The sequence below is a fragment of the Pogona vitticeps genome, chromosome 1, assembly GCF_051106095.1.
Source record: "Pogona vitticeps strain Pit_001003342236 chromosome 1, PviZW2.1, whole genome shotgun sequence".
Classification (NCBI taxonomy): domain Eukaryota; kingdom Metazoa; phylum Chordata; class Lepidosauria; order Squamata; family Agamidae; genus Pogona; species Pogona vitticeps.
The window spans coordinates 219,889,472-219,911,880 of record NC_135783.1 but is presented as its reverse complement, the minus strand read 5'-3'; the positions used below and the strand labels follow the sequence as shown (position 1 = coordinate 219,911,880).

The window sequence follows — 22,409 nt, the reverse complement described above, 5'->3', positions numbered from 1 at the left end:
CATTTTAAAGGTCTCTGTCACAAACCTTGACTTGGACATTAATGCCTTGGCTAACAGAAAACACCCACAAAAATCACAATAAGCCTGTGTAGCTAGAGAAAAGGATTCCACAGTAAAATCTTGTTCCAAAATGGATTGCATTCAAGTTAGCATTTATTCATTGACCTTTGAATGTTGATTTTTGATCTAAATCAGTACATTAACAATTTTGTTACATTTTGATTTAAGATGTAGCCTTCTTTAGGACTGGGCACTCTAACGTGGTCTCCGTGTCCCAGAAGGTTGGTGGCCCCTGATCTGGACCAATGACCGTGAGGCTGAAAAGAGAGGTTTACCACAATAATCGCTATCTGTATTTCTGTTTGCCTCATCAGGCCTCCTGTCTAGAGCCCACTAATGTGCATGTGTGTGTATGCTGCAGTAATGTTTCACTTGTGTGCGCAAAATGAATTATAGAGCATCAGGCAAACCCTTAACTGCACTCCTTGACTCCACTGCAAGGATAGGTACAGTGATCGTCAGATAGACATGCACCCTTATACACGAATGAGATGTGCTAATTAGAAATTACAGTGGGCACTTTATTAAAAATTTGCTGTACAGTCTTCAAAATCTTCAAAACAATTAGCATCAACATATGCAGCCACTTGACAGGTGGAATATTGATCTATTTGTCTTGAAAAACTTGCATTTGTAAGTTAGATACATATTCTGTCCCTACCACCACACCCGTGTACACGACAGCTGTAACACTCTCTCTCTCTCTCTCTCTCTCTCTCTCTCTCTCTCTCTCTCTCTCTGTGTGTGTGTGTGTGTGTGTGTGTGTGTGTGACTATTTTGACGTCTATCCATTTGTTCTTCAACCTTGAGAGAAAGGAAACAAGTGTCTCGGCTTTTATTTTATCGGATAGATGGCACCATGTAGCATATTTCCCATGCTAGTTTGAATTACAGCTGTTTATCTTGCAGCTTTCTTTAAGATTAATTAAATGCAAATGCAGCTCGGTGAATCATGGGAATACCTGCCAGACCCCTTATTAATACCTTCGTTTAGAAACCTCTATGCCACAGAGTCATTAATTTGCAAAAGGATTGGGAAGGGGAGGGAGAGAGAAAAGGGGAGAGGCAGTGGGGAGACAAAAAGTGCAAAAGCCATCCTTCACACACCCCCCCAAAAAAAAAACAATGCACAGAGGCTTGCCCAATTAGTCCCGGCGACGCTGGTCCTCCTTTCAGACCGTGGCCCTCAGAGGACACCATGAGGCTCCAATGATAACCTGGCAACCTAGGTAGAAAGGAAGCCAGCCAAGAAGCAAGCGTTTGAAGCTGCTGTCTTGGCTGCCATCACGTCAGCAAAAAAGAAAGAATTCAGGCACCATGTCATCCAGTACAAAGGATAAAAACAGATTCCACCGGAAATTCAATGTGGCACCACATATGGGATACATGAGCACAGTTATACAACAGGCCACATTTTTTTTCCGAATAGTCTCCTACATGTGATGCCGAGTACATGTGTAACCATCGTAACGTCTCTCGGAATCTGTATTTAATTTGAGTCAGGGTGGTGGCAGGGATTGGAGATCTGAAGCCGCCACAGGTTTGTGGCAGATGGCTCTGTGTCAGCTATGACAAGCAGCCAGGCTGAGCTTCCTCTGCAGCTTTTCTTTTCTCTCTGATCAGGTAAATATGGACAGACTCTGGAAAGTTCTACAGATTTTGCCTGAGGCTGCAAGTTTGTGACTTAGCCCCATCTGTCACAAATCTTCCCTTGGTTCTGTTGTGAGCAGAGACCTGAATTTACCACGAAGCGCTGCCCAAGAAAACTGAGACATCTCTCCCTATGAGAAAGGGGGGGGGGAGGAGAGAGAGAGAGAGAGAGAACATGGACATAATCATCAACACAGAATGTTTCCTCCTTTTTTCCTTCTTCAAATGGGAGCAAAACATTTTATCTCAAACATCTGATTGATGTATAAATGTACAATTCTCTGTTCATCCTGAAATTGCGTGAATAGTATAAATACTGCTGTAAAAGTCGGGGTCACAAAATCCTGCCCTCTGATTGGATCAAGGTATTAGAGACTCAATCCCAGGTTAGAATGACTTTTGTAAACAAGGGCTTTCTGTCACAAAGAGCTTACCTGACATCAGGCAGGCTGGGCTGCTGCTCTTAGGAAGCTTCCACCTGAGAGACTAGGAAAGCTTTTAAGAACATGCCTGATTATTTTGTTACCTTGTCTTCCCTCTTAGCCTCAACAAAATGAGTCCCAGTCCTTCAGGCTCACAGCCACAGGCAAAAGGATTGCTCAAGCGAAGTGAGCAGCAGGACATGTGGCAAACATTTTGCTGTAAAATGTGACACTGTCATGAGGCTCAGCATAACTTCATTTGGATTCCTTTAAAAAACAGGCATCATTAAATAATTATGGGGAGGTGAAAAAGGGGGCCAGAGACACAGAGCGACACGTTTCACCCTCAAGTGGAGGCTCTTGTTTGACTCTAGCATCGGAGGAGCAATTTGTTACTGATGTTTGTTCAGGGATCTATGGTGATTAATCCCTCTCTCTTAATAAATAAATAAATAAATAAATAAATAAATAAATAAATAAATAAATAAATAAATAAATAAATAAATAAATAAATAAATAAATAAACAAACAAACAAACAAACAAACAAACAAACAAACAAACAAACAATCAACCCTAAGAAAGTTTCTTTGTGTTCACAACTTGCCCTCATCCTCTATTCTGGTAATAGCTTCATTTTGAGAATCCAGATGTTTTATTTTATTTTTTATTTTTATTTATTTATTTATTGTATTTATACCCCGCCTATCTAGTCATTTCGACCACTCTAGGCGGCTATTTTCTTAATAGAATTAGAACACAACATACAACAATCACAATGTTCTAAAATAATAATAATGTGCCATCAAGTCAATTCCGACTTCTGGTTTTCTAGGTAGAGAATATTCAAAAGTGGTTTACCAGTTCCTTCTTCTGAGCTGCTCCTGGGACTGTGCAGGAGGAACATGGGGGGAATCAAGCTCCCAAGCTCTGGCTCCACAGCTAGATACCTTACACTGATATAAATGAGATCGGGCACTGGAAATACTTAATTTGACTGAATTGAAAGCCTCTTCCCCACCTCCCGCCCCCTATCTTCCTATTCCCTTTCCCAGATTTTGCCCTGGGGAAACCTTGAGACTAGGTAGGTAGCCTTTAATAGCTCTGGGATCACAGCTGGCAGTCCTGGGGGAGGGGAGAGGGATAGGAAGATTTCAATTCATTTAAATTAAATATTTCCAGTGTTGGATCTGGTTCAGGCCAGCATAATGTTACACAACAGGATTTTGCGCAACAGAATAGAATAGCCCCCTGAACATTGGCTTAGTTCTCCAAAGTGTTTTTCTCATTTCAGCCTCATTTGTCACACACCGTTGCTCTCCATTTTCTTCTCTATCTTCATATTGCTGCTGCCTTTTCTCTACTTTCTATCACTTATTTTCCGTATCCTTAACCACGCCTGAAGTTACTTCTCCATACTGATGTTGACCACATCCTGGCAACAAAATTAATGGCCCTTTCCCAAATCCATGTGAACACAGGTTTACACACTTTGGATAGTTTTTGGCAAACGTGGAGTTGCCAAGTCCTGCCCGCAATTTGCCTGTGGGGTCTTGTGCCTGCTCATGTTATGTCCTCCTTTAGGGAGGATGATCCTCCATTTGAAAAGCTGTCCTCCTTTTTGGTCATGTGCAAGTGGCCACTCTTATACATACATGTAAATGGTAAAAGCATCGGCCAGTTCTTAAAGTGAAACAGCTTGTTTTGTTTGCATGGTGTCTTTTTGTAAAAAGAGACACAAGCCACACATCCTGATATAACTACTGATGAATGGCACGAAGGAAATGGCATGGCATGTAGATACTGTGTGACCTTCAGGTGTGAGGTCAGTATAATCAATTTCTAATAAAAAATACAAGGCATAGGGCCAGGGCTTGAAAATTTTTAGAATGTCTCACCAGTCAGTCAAAACTTTCACTAGTCAGCCTTGCAATTTATTGGGATTGGGAATCACTGATTTATACCCTCAGACTTGGGTTGCTTTATTACCTGTGTGGCTGTGGGGTCATGAAGCTTGTATTTTGAATGCCTTTCTTTTGAATGTCTCCAGCAAAATTAAAACTGAAAGCAAAAGCGCCTGGTCTCTTAAGGAGCCACGGTTCCCTCCCACCCCAGGATGTGTCCTCGTTCGGTTAAAATTGGGAGCTGGGAATCTCCATATTCTCCAGCATGGGACTACTCTAGGGCAGTTTTCTTTCTGCAATGGGAGGGGGGAGGGGAGGACTGCAGGATTAGAGAGAGAGAGAGAGAGAGGCGGAGGGGAAGGAGGCAGGGAGGGAGGAAGCTGTGACTCGTCAAGCAGCATTTTTCAAGCCCTGCATAGGGCATTTCAGAAAGTTATTAAACAATACACCTTGTTTATTTATTTTATTTCTATCCATTTTATTTCAATGTGGTGTCCCAGGTTATCTAGTCACAGTCTTGAGCAGCATGGTGAGCAGTAGTATATTTCCAGATAAGTTACAGTAATAATGTTCAGTTGTGATGATATTTGCATATATTAGTTTAAATTAATATATGCAAATTTAATGCAAAATACATTATTTTTTTTGTGAAGAATGTCCTCTCTGTTAATGTTCCTTCATCCCCACATCCTCCTTTTTGAGGAGCCACCCTGTCTATGAACATCTGAGGGCAGGAGATCCTCTGGCTCTCTGCCCAACACTTAGAACAGTGCTGGAATATAAACCTCACTTTTCCTGTGCAGGCTAGTGCAGAGGGGAGCTGCTCACTTCTAACCCAGAGCTTGGACATGGTACTTCAGACTACAACTCCTAGAAGGCGCCAGGCCAGTACTGGCCATGCTACCTGCGGGATTCTGAAACTTGCTGTTCAAAAAACGAGGAACTTCCCTTAGTATGGAAATCACTCCTATGATAGTTGTCCATTTCATGGACATCTCTGAGCAGGCACGAAGCTTAGCAAAGAGCAAATGCTTGGCCTCCTCTTAAGTGTAGAGTTGCAGAAGTGAACATGGGGGGGGGCCCTTCCCACAGCAGTCCTGTCTTCCAAACACCTCCAAGGTTCAACACAACTGCTGGCTGATTTGCCACTGAATCCCCAGTCCAACCTATGAAAGGATGGCTGGGCTTAGACTTGTGAAGGTTGTGCTTCCATTAACACAACAGGTCACAAAAACTAGTAGAGACGACAACACTCTGACTGTTCCCAGCTCTGAGGTTAGAAGTTAGGGCTTGCCAAAAGGTAGAACTCAAGCCTCAGAAGTATGGCATGTACTTTTCAGGCCCATATTGTGAGTTTTCTTGTGTAAGTAGGGTTTGCTTTTTGTGTGTGTCAAAGAGTGTCATGGCTAGGCTAATGCTTATTGTTAATGGGGTGGAGGTTCCTTACACAACAACAACACAGATGATCCGGGATCCTTCCTCAACTTCACCTGAGAAATCTATACATAGCTAATACCAGCATGCCACCAACTACAGGCCCCAATTTGAAGCACAAGGACTGCCTTTCATTGTTTTACAATGTATATATTCTATAGTTATTCTATGGTTTCTTCCTATTCTGATTTTAATTCCTATTTTTCTTCCCATTTTTAGATGCTTACTAAGTGGAACTGGGTGCTATGATAAAGAGATGGGGAAAGTTTTTTTTTAAACTACAACTTCCAGAATACCCCAGGCCATAATGAAAGGGATGTCCTAGGAGCTGTAGTCTTAAAAGGCAACTTTCACCATCTCTGTTTTTATAATTTCATGCCTGTGTGCTATCAGTGTCTTTTTCCCTCCCACCCCCCGAGGTATAATAAGAAGTGCTGATTATTTTTCCTGTTGAAATGTCTTCACAGCATGGGATCACAGCGCTTGAAGGGCTACTTGTCTCCATATGAACCTGTTTTTTATAAAAATCTTCACTGGAGGGCCTTCTAAATGTGATGCAGGTGATTATCAGATCCAAGGGTTTCTCAGGGATGACATCCCAGTTGTGGCATACTCTCCTCAAAAAGACTTGCCTGGCATCTACTTTATTGTCATTTGAGTACCAGCTAAATTCTCCTAAAATTTCCAGGTGCAGTTTTTATTCTGTGTCAGTGCTTTTGTACTTTTGGGGCCTTTAGCTTGCCCATCCATCCATCCATCCATCCATCCATCCATCCATCCATCCATCCATCCATCCATCCATCCATCCATCCATCCATCCATCCATCCATCCATCCATCCATCCATCCATCCATCCATCCATCCATCCATCCATCCATCCATCCATCCATCCATCCATCCATCCATCCATCCATCCATCCATCCATCCATCCATCCATCCATCCATCCATCCATCCATCCATCCATCTATTTTACGTTTTAAAGTAAAGAAAGACTGAAATGGGTACACTGATGTGGCAACACCATTATCTCTCTCTCTTTTAAAAACAAGTAGCTCATTTCTGAGGGCAGATCAACAGCTGAAGACAACGGAAACTCAAATCACCTTGAAGGAAAAGTATGAATAAACATTTAGGAAGTAGTAACTAGTCAATGACCCCTTCATGGATTGCTGCCTTGTCTGAGGCCTCCTGGGAAACAGAAGGGGAAGATATGGAGGCAGTGACAGATTTTACTTTCTTGGGCTCCATGATCACTGCAGATGGAGACAGCAGCCACAAAATTAAAAAATGCCTGCTTCTTGGGAGGAAAGCGATGACAAACCTAGACAGCATCTTAAAAAGCAGAGACATCACCTTGTCCGAATAGTCAGAGCTATGGTTTTTCCTGTCGTGATGTATGGAAGTGAGAGCTGGACCATAAAGAAAGCTGACTGCTGAAGAATTGATGCCTTTGAATTGTGGTGCTGGAGGAGGCTCTTGAGAGTCCCCTGGACTGCAAGGAGAACAAACCTATCCATTCTAAAGGGAATCAAACCTGAGTGCTCACTGGAAGGACAGATCCTGAAGCTGACGCTCCAATACTTTGGCCATCTCATGAGAAGACTCCTTGGAAAAGACCTTGATGTTGGGAAAGTGTGAAGACAAGAGGAAAAGGGGATGACAGAGGATGAGATGGTTGGACAGTGTCCTCGAAGCAACCAACATGAATTTGACACAACTCCAGGAGGCAGTGGAATATAGGAGGGCCTGCCGTGCTCTGGTCCATGGGGTCATGAAGAGTTGGACACGACTAAATGACTAAACGATGACAACGAACTAGTCAATGACAGGCAAAGAGGAAACAATGGAAAGTGGAAGATAATGTTAATAATTTTCCCAGGTCTTTATGAGAAATAAGAGCAAAAACATGACCTGCACTGATATTCTGATGCTAGGTTTTGGAGAAATTGTACTTGTTTCAATTTTTGGCTGCCTACGTATTATTATTATTATTATTATTATTATTATTATTATTATTATTATTATTATTATTATTATTATTATTATTATTATTATTATTATTATTATTATTATTATTATTATTATTATTATTATTTATTTATTTATTTATTTATTTATTTATTTATTTATTTATTTATTTATTTATTTATTTATTTATTTTATTTGATTTATACCCCATCCATCTGTTCACATATTCCCCTATAAACGTGAACAAACCCATTTAGAGAGGAAAAACTAAGTAATATTATCATCCTTCTTTGGAGGAGAAAGCATGGTTTTATAGAGTGAGTGAATTCAGTAGTAGGAGTGAGGTTGCCAATGCCTTTTGCAGTCTCCTCTTAATGTCCTTTCTGTAAAATTAAATTCTCCCTTGTTAAAAAAAATCTATTTTATTTCTCTCTCCCCATCCTGCCAGGTTTTACAGGCTCAAAAGAGTCGACTCCTGCCCTATTCCCTTATGTGCTCAGATGCCCTTCCTCAAACATTTCTCACTCATCAGCTAGCTTTAATTCCCTCCCTAAAGAATGATGGAAGTTTGTATTCCCAATACAATTTTGTAATGGAAAGTTCAATGCCCTTGCTTTTATACTGAAGGTTCTGTTACTTCAAGGATGGCAGCATTTCCTTCTGCCTCACCTCTGAATGCTCTACCAAATCTTCCCTGTTGCTTTGGACCCTGTGTGAGCTAAAATAAGAACGCCGCCAGGGAATTAAAAACTGACCGGGTGAAAGGCAATCCCCAGACTGCACATGTTAGGCCCACATGTGCAAGCACACACAAACACACACAGCCAACCCAATATGATGATACATTTCATTTTCCAGATGCCCAGCTAGCTTTATTGGGACATGGACATGGTGCAAGCACATGAAGCAGCATTCAGGCATTTTCTGGCAAATATGCTAACAGTACAGTCCTTTTTTTAGGGCTGAAAGAATGCCTGATTTGTAGCCTGTTCCTCTTCTTTTACACCTCGATCTTATTCAAGATCCTGATCTCCCTTCCTGCAGTCCTGGCAGCTGGGATACTCAGAGCCCTACCCTGGTTTCTTTTTACAAGTATCTCTCTCGGCTGTAACTTCTAGATGCTGAGATACTGCTACTCTTGGTTGGGGAAGAAGAAGGAAGTAGCTAGAAAAAATAAAAGACACATTCCTGGTCCACATGTGTGGGGTGCAGGAGGGTGCACCCACTGAAATTATTTGCAGAGTGGTGCAGAAAATTGGAATGTACATCACAGAGTTCAGAAGTCATCACATTCTGTTCACCTATTGCACCATAATATAATAAGTCAAATAAACAAACAAATGTCATCTTCACTCATATTGGGGTATTTTCTAGATACAGTGGTGCCTCGCTTAGCAAGCGCTCTGTTTAGCGATGAAATTGCTTTGCGACAAACTTTTTGCAATCGCAAAAGTGATTGCTTTGCGATGTTCTTATGGGGGAATTTCGCTTTGCGATGATCGGTTCCCTGCCGACAGAAGATGACAACGGTGGGTTGTAAGCCACCTAGAGTGGTCTTAACTGACCAGATAGGCAGGATATACAGTTGTGTTCAAAATTATTCAACCCCCACTGAAATTGAATGTTTTGGCCATTTTGACATTGATTTTGATCATTCAGTCATCTTGCTTACATTTACATGAAAGAGGCACTTGTAGGTCAGAGAAATATAACCTTAAGTTTATAATGAAATAACCACAAATGTCTTTTCTGTGCTCACATCATTATTAGTTTTTATTCAACCCCCAAGTGACATTCAATCTTAGTACTTAGTACAACATCCTTTTACAGTTATAACAGCTTTTAAACGTGAAGCATAGCTTGACACAAGTGTCTTGCAGCGATCTACGGGTATCTTTGCCCATTCTTCATGGGCAAAAGCCTCCAGTTCAGTCAAATTCTTAGGCTTGCGCACTGCAACTGCTTTCTTTAAGTCCCACCAGAGGTTCTCAATCGGATTTAAGTCTGGTGACTGCGATGGCCACTCCAAAATGTTCCAGCCTTTCCTCTGCAACCATGCTCTAGTGGACTTGGAGGTATGCTTGGGATCATTGTCCTGTTGAAAGGTCCAACGTCTCCCAAGCCTCAGGTGTGTGACGGACTGCATCACATTTTCATCCAATATCTCCTGGTACTGAAGATAAATCATGGTACCTTGTACACGCTGAAGCTTCCCTGTACCTGCAGAAGCAAAACAGCCCCAAAGCATTATTGACCCTCCGCCATGCTTCACAGTAGGCAAGGTGTTCTTTTCGTCATATGCCTTGTTCTTCCTCCTCCAAACATAGCGTTGATCCATGGGCCCAAACAGTTCTAATTTTGTTTCATCAGTCCACAGAATACTATCCCACAACTTTTGTGGTTTGCCCACATGACTTTTGGCATACTGCAGTCGACTCTTCTTTTTCTTGGGAGACAGCAAGGGGGTGCGCCTGGGGGTTCTGGCATGGAGACCTTCATTACGCAGTGTGCGCCTTATTGTCTGAGCTGAAACTTCTATACCCACATCTGACAAATCTTTTTTCAGTTCCTCAGCAGTCACACGGGGACTTTTCACCACTCTACGCTTTAGGTAGCGCACAGCAGTCGAAGTCAGCATCTTCTTTCTTCCACGACCAGGTAGCATTTCAACAGTGCCCTTTGCCTTGAATTTGCAAATGATGCTTCCTATGGTGTCTCTTGGTATGTTTAACTTCTTTGCAATCTTCTTATAGCCATTGCCCTTCCTGTGAAGACAAATCACCTCTTCTCTTGTATTCCTGGACCATTCTCTTGACTTCACCATGTTTGTAACCACACCAGTAAATGTCTAGAAGGAGCTGAGTATCACAGTCATTTTAAAGCTGCCTAATTGGTGCTTATTATGCTTGATTGGTGCTCGGTGACATCCACAGGTGTTTTCAATACCTGATCGAAAACACCTGAATGAACCTCTCTTCTTCAGAGTGGTAGTCTTTAAGGGGTTGAATAATTGTGGCAATGAAGAAACCACAAAAGAAACATTAACTACTGTATTACATAAACAACTGATGTTATTTTAGTTGCATTTGGTTCTTTAAAACGTCCTTGTAGGATTTCATTCTGAATACAATTCCAAATGTACACTATAGTCCCTAAACCCCTTTACAGCATTGGGGGTTGAATAATTTTGAACACAACTGTAAATAAATAAATAAATAAATAAATAAATAAATAAATAAATAAATAAATAAATAAATAAATAAATAAATAAAGCAAGCGACCATTTTCGCACAGCTGATCGGCGGTTTCAAAATGGCCGCCGGGTAAACAAAATGGCTGCCCGCTGTTTTCTGGGACGGATTCCTTGCTTAAAAGGCACAGAAAATGGTTGCGCTATGGAGGATCTTCGCTGAACGGTGAGTTTTAAGCCCCTAGGAACACATTAATCAGGTTTTAATGTGTTTCTATGGGGCTTTTTAATATCGCATAGCGACGTTTTCGTTCAACAGCAATTTTAGCGGAACGCATTAACGTCACAATGCGAAGCACCACTGTACTTAAGGATGATTACCACATTTATGGGTTACTGCAATACTGAAGACTGTACTAGTACTAATAGGTTTTTCACAAAGTTAATGTGCTTCATGACACATCAGGTTGCAATGAAGCAAAGTGAGGAACGAACTCAACACAACATCCTGTATTGCAGCAGTAAGGCATTCAACTACATGCTCTTTGGATTGATTAAATATAACACTGCTAATCGTATATTCTTGCTTTTTGACATATGAAATGAAGTCTTCCTGCCACTGACTGAATACTGCAGGAGAAAAATGTCCAAAACAAGCAAGGTCATCAGTAAAGTGTACTGGTCTGGAGAAAACCTTTGTTTAATACCAAGAAGTCTTATTTGGGAGAATCGGAAGATGACAGAAGGTTAAGAAGGGCATATAGCAGTGCTTCCCAGCCTTGAGTCCCCAGATGTTCTTGGACTACAGCTCCCAGATATCCAGTGTTGAAGGCTTCAGAGAGTTTAAGTCCAAGAACACCTGGGGACCCAAGGTTGGGAACCACTAGTAGATAGGATTCATGCAAGATATATGAGAGAAACACACCAACAAAGAACTAGACCAGAACCAGAATCATCTGAAGTGAGAGTATGGAACAAGACCCTAGGTTTCTTTGACCTCTCCATCAGAATGACCACTTTTTTACCTGGTAGATATTTATACCAGTTGACACTAAAATGCAAAAGGAAAAGGAAAGGAAAAAATATGCTGAATGAGCTCATCCAGTCCCAGAAGAAGTCCCATGTAATCATGGTGATCAATTCGAAGAAACGTCTAACAAAAGTAGTATAGAAAAGAAGTTTCCCCTTAGCCTGCTTAGAAGTATAGTGAGCCATCACATTAACTAAGTGATAGCTCACTAACATTAGAAGCAGTTGAAATTTTGTTGCTTAGCCTATTAAGTCACAACTAGAGTAGGCCCATTTAAAATAATGGAACTTATGGAGGCGTTCACTCCATCAAGTTCCCACTGATCCATTGGGCTTGCTCTGGTGTGATTTACTATGCTAAGCAACAAGATCTGAGCCAAAAAAAATCTAATGTTCCTCTTCTGTATCACTTCCCTTTGATAGAAATAGCAACTTAGAAATTTTGTTTTACCCTGTTGAGTGTAGATTTCGCATAAAACCATTTAATTCTATTTTCTGTGCGATCCTGTGGAAATAATGTTCTAAATTCTCCTCCCCAAAAATCTCTCAAATAACAAAACTGCTCACAAAAACTAAGATGGGAAAATTGAAAGGAGCACAAAGTGCTAACTTTTATTCTTTTGCTTGGTAGGGTGGCAACAACATGCTTCACACACGGAAGTGTTTGCAGGAGAAAGTTTGCATGGTGTTTTGCCAACTGGAGTGACTCTAATGAAAAGTGTCATTTTACCTATTTTGCTGTTTTTCAAGAGTGGAGGGTTATTAACATGTGTGCTTTTAGGGGAAAGGGTGTTGCATTTGGATTTTACTGCCAACTAAACCATGCAATACGCTCGGAGCTCTGTGTTCTGATAGACATCAACATTTAGTAATACTTGGCTTCACTTTGTAGCGAACAATGCACCTAAGGCTTACCCACAACACACACACTTGTGCCTTATTGCTTAAGTTGATTGCCTTTTTGTAGCAAGCATAATTCTGTCTCCCTTTTGCCTCCAACTTTATAACTTGGCACGGGCACCGCATATAATTGACAAACTAAGGCAGTAATGCATTTGGCTGTTTTAGATTATATTATTAATAAGCTTACAGGAAACGCAGAGAGAGAAGGTAACAAAAATGTCATATTTTAGGCAACTCGTTTTTTGTCATTTTGCTTTTCAACAGCAGGAAGGAAGAACACCAGTTTTTCTGAGAACCGAAGTACATAAAGAAATACTGTACTCTAGGTTAGCTTACCAGAATATCAAGTGATATATTTGGCTTACCAGAACATTAAACCATTTTGCAAGGGTACCTCAATCACTGAGCATGGGTGCACCTCCCTCCAAAATTTGAGGGAGTGGCACCCCTCCTCCAGTGATGAAACAAATAATGACAAATAACTAATCACAACAGAGAGGATTTTGAACAAATCAAAAGAAACTAATGGTGCTTCAACTGCAGGGATAAATTCCAACATAGTGGAACCCACCAACTCTAACCATACTTGCTTTTCTTTTATAATTCAAGGTGCTGATTGAAAGAGAGAGAGAAAGCCAAATATCCACAGACAGAACAATGAGGTGGACAAAGAATTATTTAAAGATTGTGAAGACTTCAAGACAATTATTACAGAAAAAGAGTGGAAGGCCATCAGGAAATGTGTGTGGATGAGCTGACTGGAAAAAAGATGGGATATAGTAATAAATAACAAATAAAAGACATCTGACTGGTATAGAACAAAAGCAACAGAACTACCCAGGAGCTACAGTCTGATCCCACATTGAGTTTATGAAATGAGCATGGAGCTTTCCCATTTGAAGACTCCAAATCAGAGGATTTGCTGCAAGGATGCTTGACCCTCTTTGACAATATTCCTTTCCCCCATCCAAGGCCATTAATTGCCACCATTCTACTAACAGCAATTACAACTTGCTTTTTACTTGCAGAAGCTAGTAACGTGCTGCCCAAAGTGACGTGATGAACTACTCCTGTGATCTGCGGTGGTAACTCTACTCATAAATAATTCAGCCAGGAGTATGTTTGCCAAAGGAGAGACCCTTGTAACAAATGAAGCATTTCACTTCTTGGGACTGGTACAAGGCACAATCTTATCTTCGTGCATGTTGGAAGTCCTATGCTTATATAGTGGCACTCATCCTGCCTAATGCTAGTTTCTAACCCACCCCCCAGTATTTCTTGCATGCAAAACTCATGCACCCACAGCAGTGAAAAAGGCAAGCTGTATGAGACAAAACCATTTAATTGCACTTGAAGAAAGAGTGAATATCAAGGTAAAAATCTGAGGATTGTTTTTCTCTTTGAAGCCTCCATATATAGCTATGGAATAGTATTGACTCAAGAAGTAATGTTGAGCACTGGAAGTGTTCAGTCAGCATTTTAAACTATTATGAGCTACCTTCTGAACCATTGCCAAGTTAATAGACAATGAAAGATAATGAGCTTGAAATTGGGTGTTAAATTGCATTTTTGGTTCTCTCCTCTTTTTTCCTGCTGTTTAACCATTTCCTGCAGAAACAACATTCTTGTTTGGTCTTGCCCTTGTGTAATGTCCACTTTTAGGTCAAAAGGGAATACTGCATGGGACCAAGAACAAAACTATTACCTCATTCCTTTACCTGGTTGTTCAGGACAGGGAAAGCAAGCACCAACATTTTTGTCTGAAGGAGGAGTGAGAAACACCTCTGAGGGAGAGAGCAAGTTTCATATCACCCTAATATAGGTGTATGGTCAGGAATGTATTTGTATTAGCAGCTCCGTTACTGAGTGTTTGTATTGAAAATATATCATGTTTCTTCAGGATATAATTCACCACAATGCTCTTCTGTGTGCAGGCCCCACAGAAAAGCATGGGAAGGTAGAAACCATAGGAAGCTTGTGCAGTACATAGTTCCCATTTTTTAGTAGCAAATCATATGCAAGAGAATCCCCTCATACCCTACATCCATACATGCTTAATGGCATTGTTTTTTTGCCCCTTTCCAGGTAAAAGTCTCAATTTAGAAACATAAAGTAATCTAAAACAGCAGTCCCCAACCTTTTTGGGATCTTGGACCAACTGAACCTCTGAGGAAGGCGGGGCACCCCTCCTGCTCACACGCTCCCTTGGGCGCATGCATATGTGCTCTTGGGTGCACGCGCAAAGTGGTGGAGGAGCACGCACGCCAGTGCTGACGTGAGTGCTCCTCCACCCCTTTGCACATGTGCAGGAGTGCCTGCACGCCCACCCCTTCGCACGGGCTCATGTGTGAAGGGATGGGGGAGCGCTCACGCTGGTGCTGGCACACACACACATGCGGAAAGCAGCTATGGGGAGAGGAGTGCATGCGGGGGGGGGGGAGGAGGTCTGTCTCCGTGGCCCAGTCAGGCTCAGACCACGGACTGGCACAGAGCGACGGACCAGGGGTTGACAACCTCTGATCTAAAATATTGAAATGGTGACATGGAAGATGTCAGCAAATCCCCTTTTCTATAAATTGCACAAATGTAAGAGTGGGTGGTACCTTTTATTGGACCACTAAAACACATTGCAAGCTTTCATGAAGAAAATTCCACTTCTTCAGGCTTAGCACAACCCCTTTATGGATAGTGCAGAAAAATTGTAGAGAAGAGTCAAAAAATTGATGGTACGTGTCTGTGAGAGGTGATGTCAGTCCTCTTGAAGCAGCGGTCTCAAACATCCTTGTAGCATGGTTCGGAATTTTTACGCCCCTCTTCAGGACCAAAGGGCAGCCAATTACCTTGTAATTGCCTCCCCCACTTCCACTGCCTGATTGATACATTTCTTTTTTGGGTGTGGGGTGTGGGGAAAAACAACACAAAGGCATAGAAGACTCTAGCACAAGTTAGGACTATAATTTGGTCTATTCACTAGGGAGAAATAGCCAATTGTGACAAATTAAAGTCAAAATAATGTTTTACCTGGTGATTATAAGGAAATGTTTCTTCATCGTGACAAGCAGCCTTTTGGTCTTACGAGCATGGCGCAAAAAATTCCAAACTCTGCTGCAAGGATGCTTAAGACTGCAGCTTCAGGAGGAATGACGTCAACTCTCACAGACGTGTACCATCAATTTTTGGAGTCTTGTCTGTAATTTTTCTGCAGTATCCATGAAAGGGGTTATACTAAGCTTGATGACGTGGAATTCTGAAGTGCAAAAACTGCAGTTTGTTTGATTTTTACTGGCCACCTACTCTTACCTTTGTGTAATCTTGGGGACCACATGGCCTTTTCCTTGTTTTTTCAATGAATAATACCTTTCCAAAATGACAACACTAAACAGGTGCATTCCCACACAACTCTATAAGCACTGGCTTCAACAAGCCTCTGGGGAAGGAAATCCCCTTTCTGCGAAGATCTCAAGAATGCTTCTTTGCTGCTTCTTTACACAGCCACGACATTTCAAGTTGGTATAAAGTCATTGTAATTAACAAAAGGCCATACCGGGGATTACAACTGAATAAATTAGAGAAACAATCTCTACAAGTATTCAGGCCATTCTTAGCAGGTAACAAGAACATTCAGGAATTTAGGCGCAGAAACTAGCACTCCAAATTATGGTTAGAGATTATCAAAAGCCAGCACACACACAAAGAGTCTGTTGGGAGGTAGCTGCTGCTTGATGGACCTCCTGCCATCTCTCAGTACAGCAGTTGTAGCATCTCTTTATTTAACTCATCAGGTCTAACGAAGATAAAACCTGAGCAACAAAATTTCAGGTTTGTGAGCTGTACCAACAGGAGATGGAAATGGAAGTGGTTCCATTCAAACGATAGGCTGTTCGGTTTCCCATTCAGATACAAACTCATGAAAGCTCTTCACTGCTGTATACACTGCTCTTCACTATTGTGTGTATCCAATGTGGCATGGTGGATAGAGTGATGAACTAGGACTCTGGAGAACAGGGTTCAAATCTACACTTGGCCATGGAATGTCACTGTGGAACTGATAAAACCACTCCTTACCTTGAAGGATTACTGTAAATTGGTTTTGACTTGACGGCACACAACAACAACAATACATCAGTGATGGTGACTGTGTAGTCTTCCATAGGTTGGACTACAACTTTAAATTTTACAATCTGGGTGGTTATAACGACTTATAGTTTGTTGGTTGGGATGACGGTGGGGAGCCAACTGCCAGATTCAAAGGCTAATGGAGGTCCCCCACCCCACCCCGATCAGCCAGCCTGCAACTGAGGCATCCATGAAATGAGCATAGATGCTTGCAAAATTAACAATCCTGCTTTCCTTCCTTCTCTGAGGCCCAGGTATCTAGTATTGTTTAACACACTGGTTCTTAACGTTGGGTTACCCAGGAGTTTTGGACTGCAACTCCCAGAAGCCTTCACCACCAGCTGTCCTGACTGGGGTTTCTGGGAGTTGCAGTTCAAAAGCATCCGAGTAACAAAGGTTAAGAACCAGTGGTTTAACAGACATTCTGATATCAAAGAATGGTGAATTCTCCTGCACCTATTTTACTTCATGCTGAGGACAACAAAACTGAAAACAACATTAGGAAATCATATATTGTTATATTACTAATCGCTTCAGAAGAGAAAAGGATGAGACACATACACTGGGACAATAGCCATGTTAGTCAATTTTCTTGCTAATTCTGGCCTATGAATGGCTCTTCAGAGTCAGGGACCAAACCTGACACACATACACAGATGTTTTTTGGAGCCTGAAGTTGTAATGAATAAAAAACATCCTCTCAACTTATCAAAACAGAAGAAAACAGAAGGCAAAGTGGCGTTCACCTGGTCAGTCACCTGAATGTGTTGACCAATGGAGAATTAATTAAGATAGAAAGGTAAGCTCGCCCTCATTAGTATAATTGTAGCATATCTTTATTCTTTCACTTTCCTTTTTAACTAATGAATTAAATTAATCCAGGTTCATTTTTATAAGCCTCTTGGGTCCAAATGTGGAGGACAGTCATTTTAGAAAACAATAAATTAAAAAAGAAGCATGTAGCATGCATTAAGTGCACGTATTTCATAAGACCCTAGGTTAATACAACTGGCATCTAGTGCAATTAATCCTTGTTAGTGTAACAACAAATATCCCACTCTTGCATGTTTCCTTTAAACATTAGGATGTTAATTAAATGTTTTCAGTTTTTTTTTGTCCTTTTTAGGAGGGCTAGGAGGGGCTTTTTTGTTTGCATTCTTCAGTACAGCAGAATATCACATAATACTTATTTTGAAAAAAATATATACCTTATAGAGATGTTTCCTTACAATATCTGGCCTCTTGCAGAAATTCTGAAGCCTTTTAAAAAGCTGTTCAGGTGTAGAATACAGATATTCAGCTGCAGGAAAAACAGATACATTTTTAATGAAACAAAAACCTCAAAGCACACACTCGATATTAGTCACTTTACTAATTAAAAATGCATATTGCTCTGTGCCGCCTCGTGTTTTACATTATTTAAGCATGATTTTATAAGGTTACCTCAGCTCACAAGGATGTTTAATGCTAAATAAGGCTGTGTAGTTCTGCTGTTTAGACATCTCCTTTGGGTGATTAAAATACATTATTCTAATGTAACACAATGCATATGCGAGACATTTAGTGATGAGATTTTTCAAAGAATTGGTACTACATTAGTGTGTATCCTGTAGCAGGGTTGCATGTTATTAAGTATTAAATTGTTTAAATAATTTGGCATGCTTTTTTTTTCAGGCCTAAAATTTTTCTCTCCGAATATCATTAAGAAAAATCTGCAAGCTCTCGTAGCCGAAGCAACCTTTTTAATAAAATCTATCATTATAGACTGTGTATACTAACAATGAAGAATGCTATTTCAAAACTTGCTTTTGTGTTATCTTGAAAGAACAGATGGTAAATATAAACTTCGTCTAATGTATTAAAACACATTAAAAAATTCCTTAGCGCTAACATGGTAGCTTGCCAAATAAACAATTGCTCTTGCTTAAGTTTATTCTCAAACTTCGTATTTTATAATTAATTATAAATTCAAACCTGAACAGGAAAAGAAAAAAGGCACAGGCAAGACACTACCTGGAAATATTTCTGGATAGGCCAAAGCTTTGGGACAGAGTGGATAGCAGCCACAGTACACAGCTTCTATCCTAAAAGAGAGGGAAATGCAGATTATGCACTATTATTATAATATTGAGTCCCAAAGCGTATTTTGGGCCAACAGCACAGAAGTTGGCTGCAACCATCGTATTCCCTGTACATCCGTGTAATCTCCCTAAATGCCAAAGTTGCTCTTTTTTAAAAGATAATTTTATTGATCACATGAATTACACAGAACAGAACAGCAAGCATATGTTTTGTTCGCTGAATAAATCAAAACGCAGCTCTGCATTTTTTTTTTAAATTGCTCAACACGTTTTCATAATCAGCAGGCAGACGCATAGAAAGTATGGGAAGCTTTTGTTTGTAGCAACTGGGGAGAAGTGGGGAACAATTCCCTCCCCCCACTCCCCTTCAAAATGCTGTCAAACACAAATAGCAATACCCTGACATAGCAGAGCCAACTGTAACTCAGCAGTCAGTTCAAGTTGCCTAAATTTGTTTACGATCAATGAGACACCCTTGTCTACAATTGTGTATTTAAAGGCCGTCATTGGTTGAAGCATCCATGCCCACCAGCACCACTAAGGAAGGGGGGGGGAGTTGGTTTCATGCTTAAGAGCTGCTGCCCTAGACTTCCCAGGAATGTTTTCAAACATGGAGAACATTTTCAGAATTAAAATGTGATGACTATAAAGCTTTGTTGCCTGTGGTGATGAGGAACAGGCATTCCCCTCTTACATATGGGCTGTATCTTTATGTAAAGACATCCGGTGACGTTTTTGCAAACACTGCATAAGAGAGTCTGACAATGCATAATAGATTGAACCCACTTAGTCATATATGCATGCCTATCTATCTTTAATTGCAAATTGTAACCTAGCCTTTCCATACTAACACACTATGCATGTACCCCACTATGGCAGTCTTTGAAAAGGGATTTAAGTGGCACGCTTGAACCAAAATGTATAAATACCACGGCATGAACAGTCACATACGTCTTGCAACCGAAAGAAATATCACATAAAATAAATGCCAGAAAAGATTAGGAACAAAATATTTTGTTAATATCTGAATGCAATCAGACTGGTTTACAACAGGGATTATTTTTGCTCTGCTTTTTTGCCCTACAACATAATAGCTATTTATCTGACATACAATAAACTTTAAAGATAAAACAGTAAATTCTGTTGGCTAGAAATTATGCAGTGAACTTGAAACCACTTTTAAAGATATGTTTATTTTACAGAAGTGTCTGAATAGCATCCAACAAGTTAAATGGCCTTTTCTTTTGTAAATGTCAGTGTCCATGCCCCCTTCACAAACACTGAAGGCAGTGTCAGTATTTACCTTGTTAACAGACAGTAACAAAATAATAATAGTCTCCTTTTAAATCCTTAAAATCCATAATTGTTTTTGATTAACATTTAGCTTTTTATATTTTCTTTTAGAATAGGTATGTATATCACAACTGACTCATAGATACAAGCAGCTTCGAAGATTGAGGACTTTTGCTCATTAGTGTCATTCTACTGAGGAAACCTTTTTTTTTAATGAAGTGAAGACTTCCATCAGCTAAGTGTGGCATGGAGGGATGGAATTTTGGGTAGTTCCCCACTGACCCTCTTCCCAGAACATCTCTGGAGGACTGAGAAACCTCATGGAGCAACACAGAAGGCGCTTCAGGAGGGAAAGAAATGTGGGCCTGCAAAAGTAATGCCCTTTGCTTTCCTAATGGGAATCTCTGGTGGATTAAAGAGCATTTCATAAACAGGATGACCCTCAATGGCTATACAGTGGACCCTCTACTTATGGAATTAATCCATACTGGAATGGTGGCTGCAGGTCGAAAAGTATGTAGGTCGAGTCTCCATTGACCTACAATGCACTGAAAACCGATTAATCAGTAACCGGCCGTTTTTGTTCCATTTTGGTTTTTTCTGGTCTGTATGTCGATTCTCCGGCTGCAAGTCGAACCTAAATTTTGCAGCCAGAGAAGTCTTTAACTCGAAAAGTCTGTAAGTCGAGCCGTCTGTAAGTCAAGGGTCCACTATAGGCTTGTATCTCCAAATGCAACGAGCAGAACCCAGTTTTATGGATAATGGGATCAATTCAGTGTTTGAAACAGTGATTCCCAAACTTGTCTCATAAATTTTGTGGGGCTCCAAGTTCCAGACTCCCTTGCTATGCTGTCTGGGACTTTCTGTGAGCTACCCTCTGGCAATTTCTGGGGATTCACATTTAGGAACCATGGATCTTATTGGACAAATGTCAAAGACCACAACATTTTAAAGACATTTTCTGTTGCTCCTTGAAAAATGGGAATGGGAGAACTTTAGTAAGATCTGCAGTCTCAAAATTATGTAAAAACAAGCATTTTTCCATCAATTTCCTCCTCTGAAGCAGAATAGTAGGTCATGCTGCAACTGGGATCATCTTAAAAATATTGTAACACCTCCTCTTGTCTCACAAGTTTGTAAAGCCAGTGTCAAAAATTTACATATTTTGACAGATAAAATGAAGGATTCAGAATTAATTCTTCTATTTGAAATGACTTTATACACTGATGCAAAAATAACCAACAAACTCCAGTACATTCCCAGAAGAGTTAGGAAGAAGAGATATACAATAAAATGTAGCTTTCACTCAAATGAAGAACAACAATCTGTTTTCAAATATACTGGCTCAATCCAATGAAGGGCGATCTGCAAATGTTATAAGGACAAATACCCATAAGTTGTGTTTATGCACATGTAGTTACATGGCGTGCCCTTTAGAAGGGAACACACATACACAGAAACAAATAATTAGCATGCTGTTTCCTTTGCTGATGGCAACTGAGAAACAAAGCTATATACATTGATATAGTTCATCGGGTTGGAATGCATGAGTTTGAATTCTCATTGTGTCTCCCAGAATAGGGGCTAGCCAAGATGCCCCAGACCACTCATGCAGTTGATGGGGTTACATACCTGCCTTGGGAAAGCTACACAGTTCCAGAACATCACCAGAAGAGAGAAAGGCAAAACACATCTGAGTGCTTTAGACCTAGAAAACCCTGCGAGGATGACCATAAGTGAGCAATCTACATAAGATGTCATAATTAATTATATATAGGAAGAAATTGTGTTCACCCACAGCCACTTATTTGGCCTGTACATGCAAAAGGATGCCATAAATCCAGAAGCATATTTATACTTGAAGATAAGAAGCACACAGAATATTTTTTAAAAAAGATCATCAGGTCTTAAAATCACCAGGGGAAGCTTTTCTCTCAGCCCTGACAGCCTCACGGTTGCATTCGGTGAGGGCACAGGAAAGAGAGCCTTCTCTGTTGCTGCTCCCAGACTCTGGAACTCCCTCCCACAGGAGGCCAGGCTGGCCCCTTCTTTGCTGTCCTTCTGCAAGCAGGCGAAGACCTTTCTCTTCAGGCTTACTCTTGGTAACTGGCAGCCCAAGAGGGTTTTTTTAAAAATGGGACTTTTGTGTTTGGGTTGGTTTTTAATATGATTATTGAACTGTTTTAAGCTGTTTTTATGTATTAGTTTTAATATTCCATTATATTAAATATAGCTGATTTATTATTTCTAATACTGCCATAATTTATTATTTTTAAAGCTTTTATTGCTGTTTGTTTAAATACTGTAAGCCACTTTGGGTCCTCTTGAGGAGAAAAACAAAGTATAAATATTTTAAAAA

The 22,409-nt window shown here is 40.5% G+C and overlaps 1 protein-coding gene across 15 annotated transcripts in view; it reads right to left on the bottom strand.

Annotated features, from left to right (window-relative positions):
- QTMAN (queuosine-tRNA mannosyltransferase) overlaps window positions 1-22,409 on the bottom strand; it is a 383,269-nt gene that overhangs the window by 100,669 nt on the left and 260,191 nt on the right. For 11 of the 15 annotated variants that reach the window (XM_072983756.2, XM_072983791.2, XM_078376915.1 and 8 more), the window contains 3 exons: window positions 18,690-18,760; window positions 17,885-17,976; window positions 561-1,841 (listed from right to left, as the gene is read on the bottom strand). In XM_072983756.2, the coding sequence (XP_072839857.2) occupies window positions 1,758-1,841; window positions 17,885-17,976; window positions 18,690-18,760 (247 nt within the window). In that variant the 3' untranslated portion in view covers window positions 561-1,757. Of the gene's footprint in view, window positions 1-560; window positions 1,842-17,884; window positions 17,977-18,689; window positions 18,761-22,409 lie in introns of those variants that run through there. The other 4 variants (XR_012082012.2, XR_012082011.2, XM_078376897.1 and 1 more) reach the window with 2 other exon arrangements.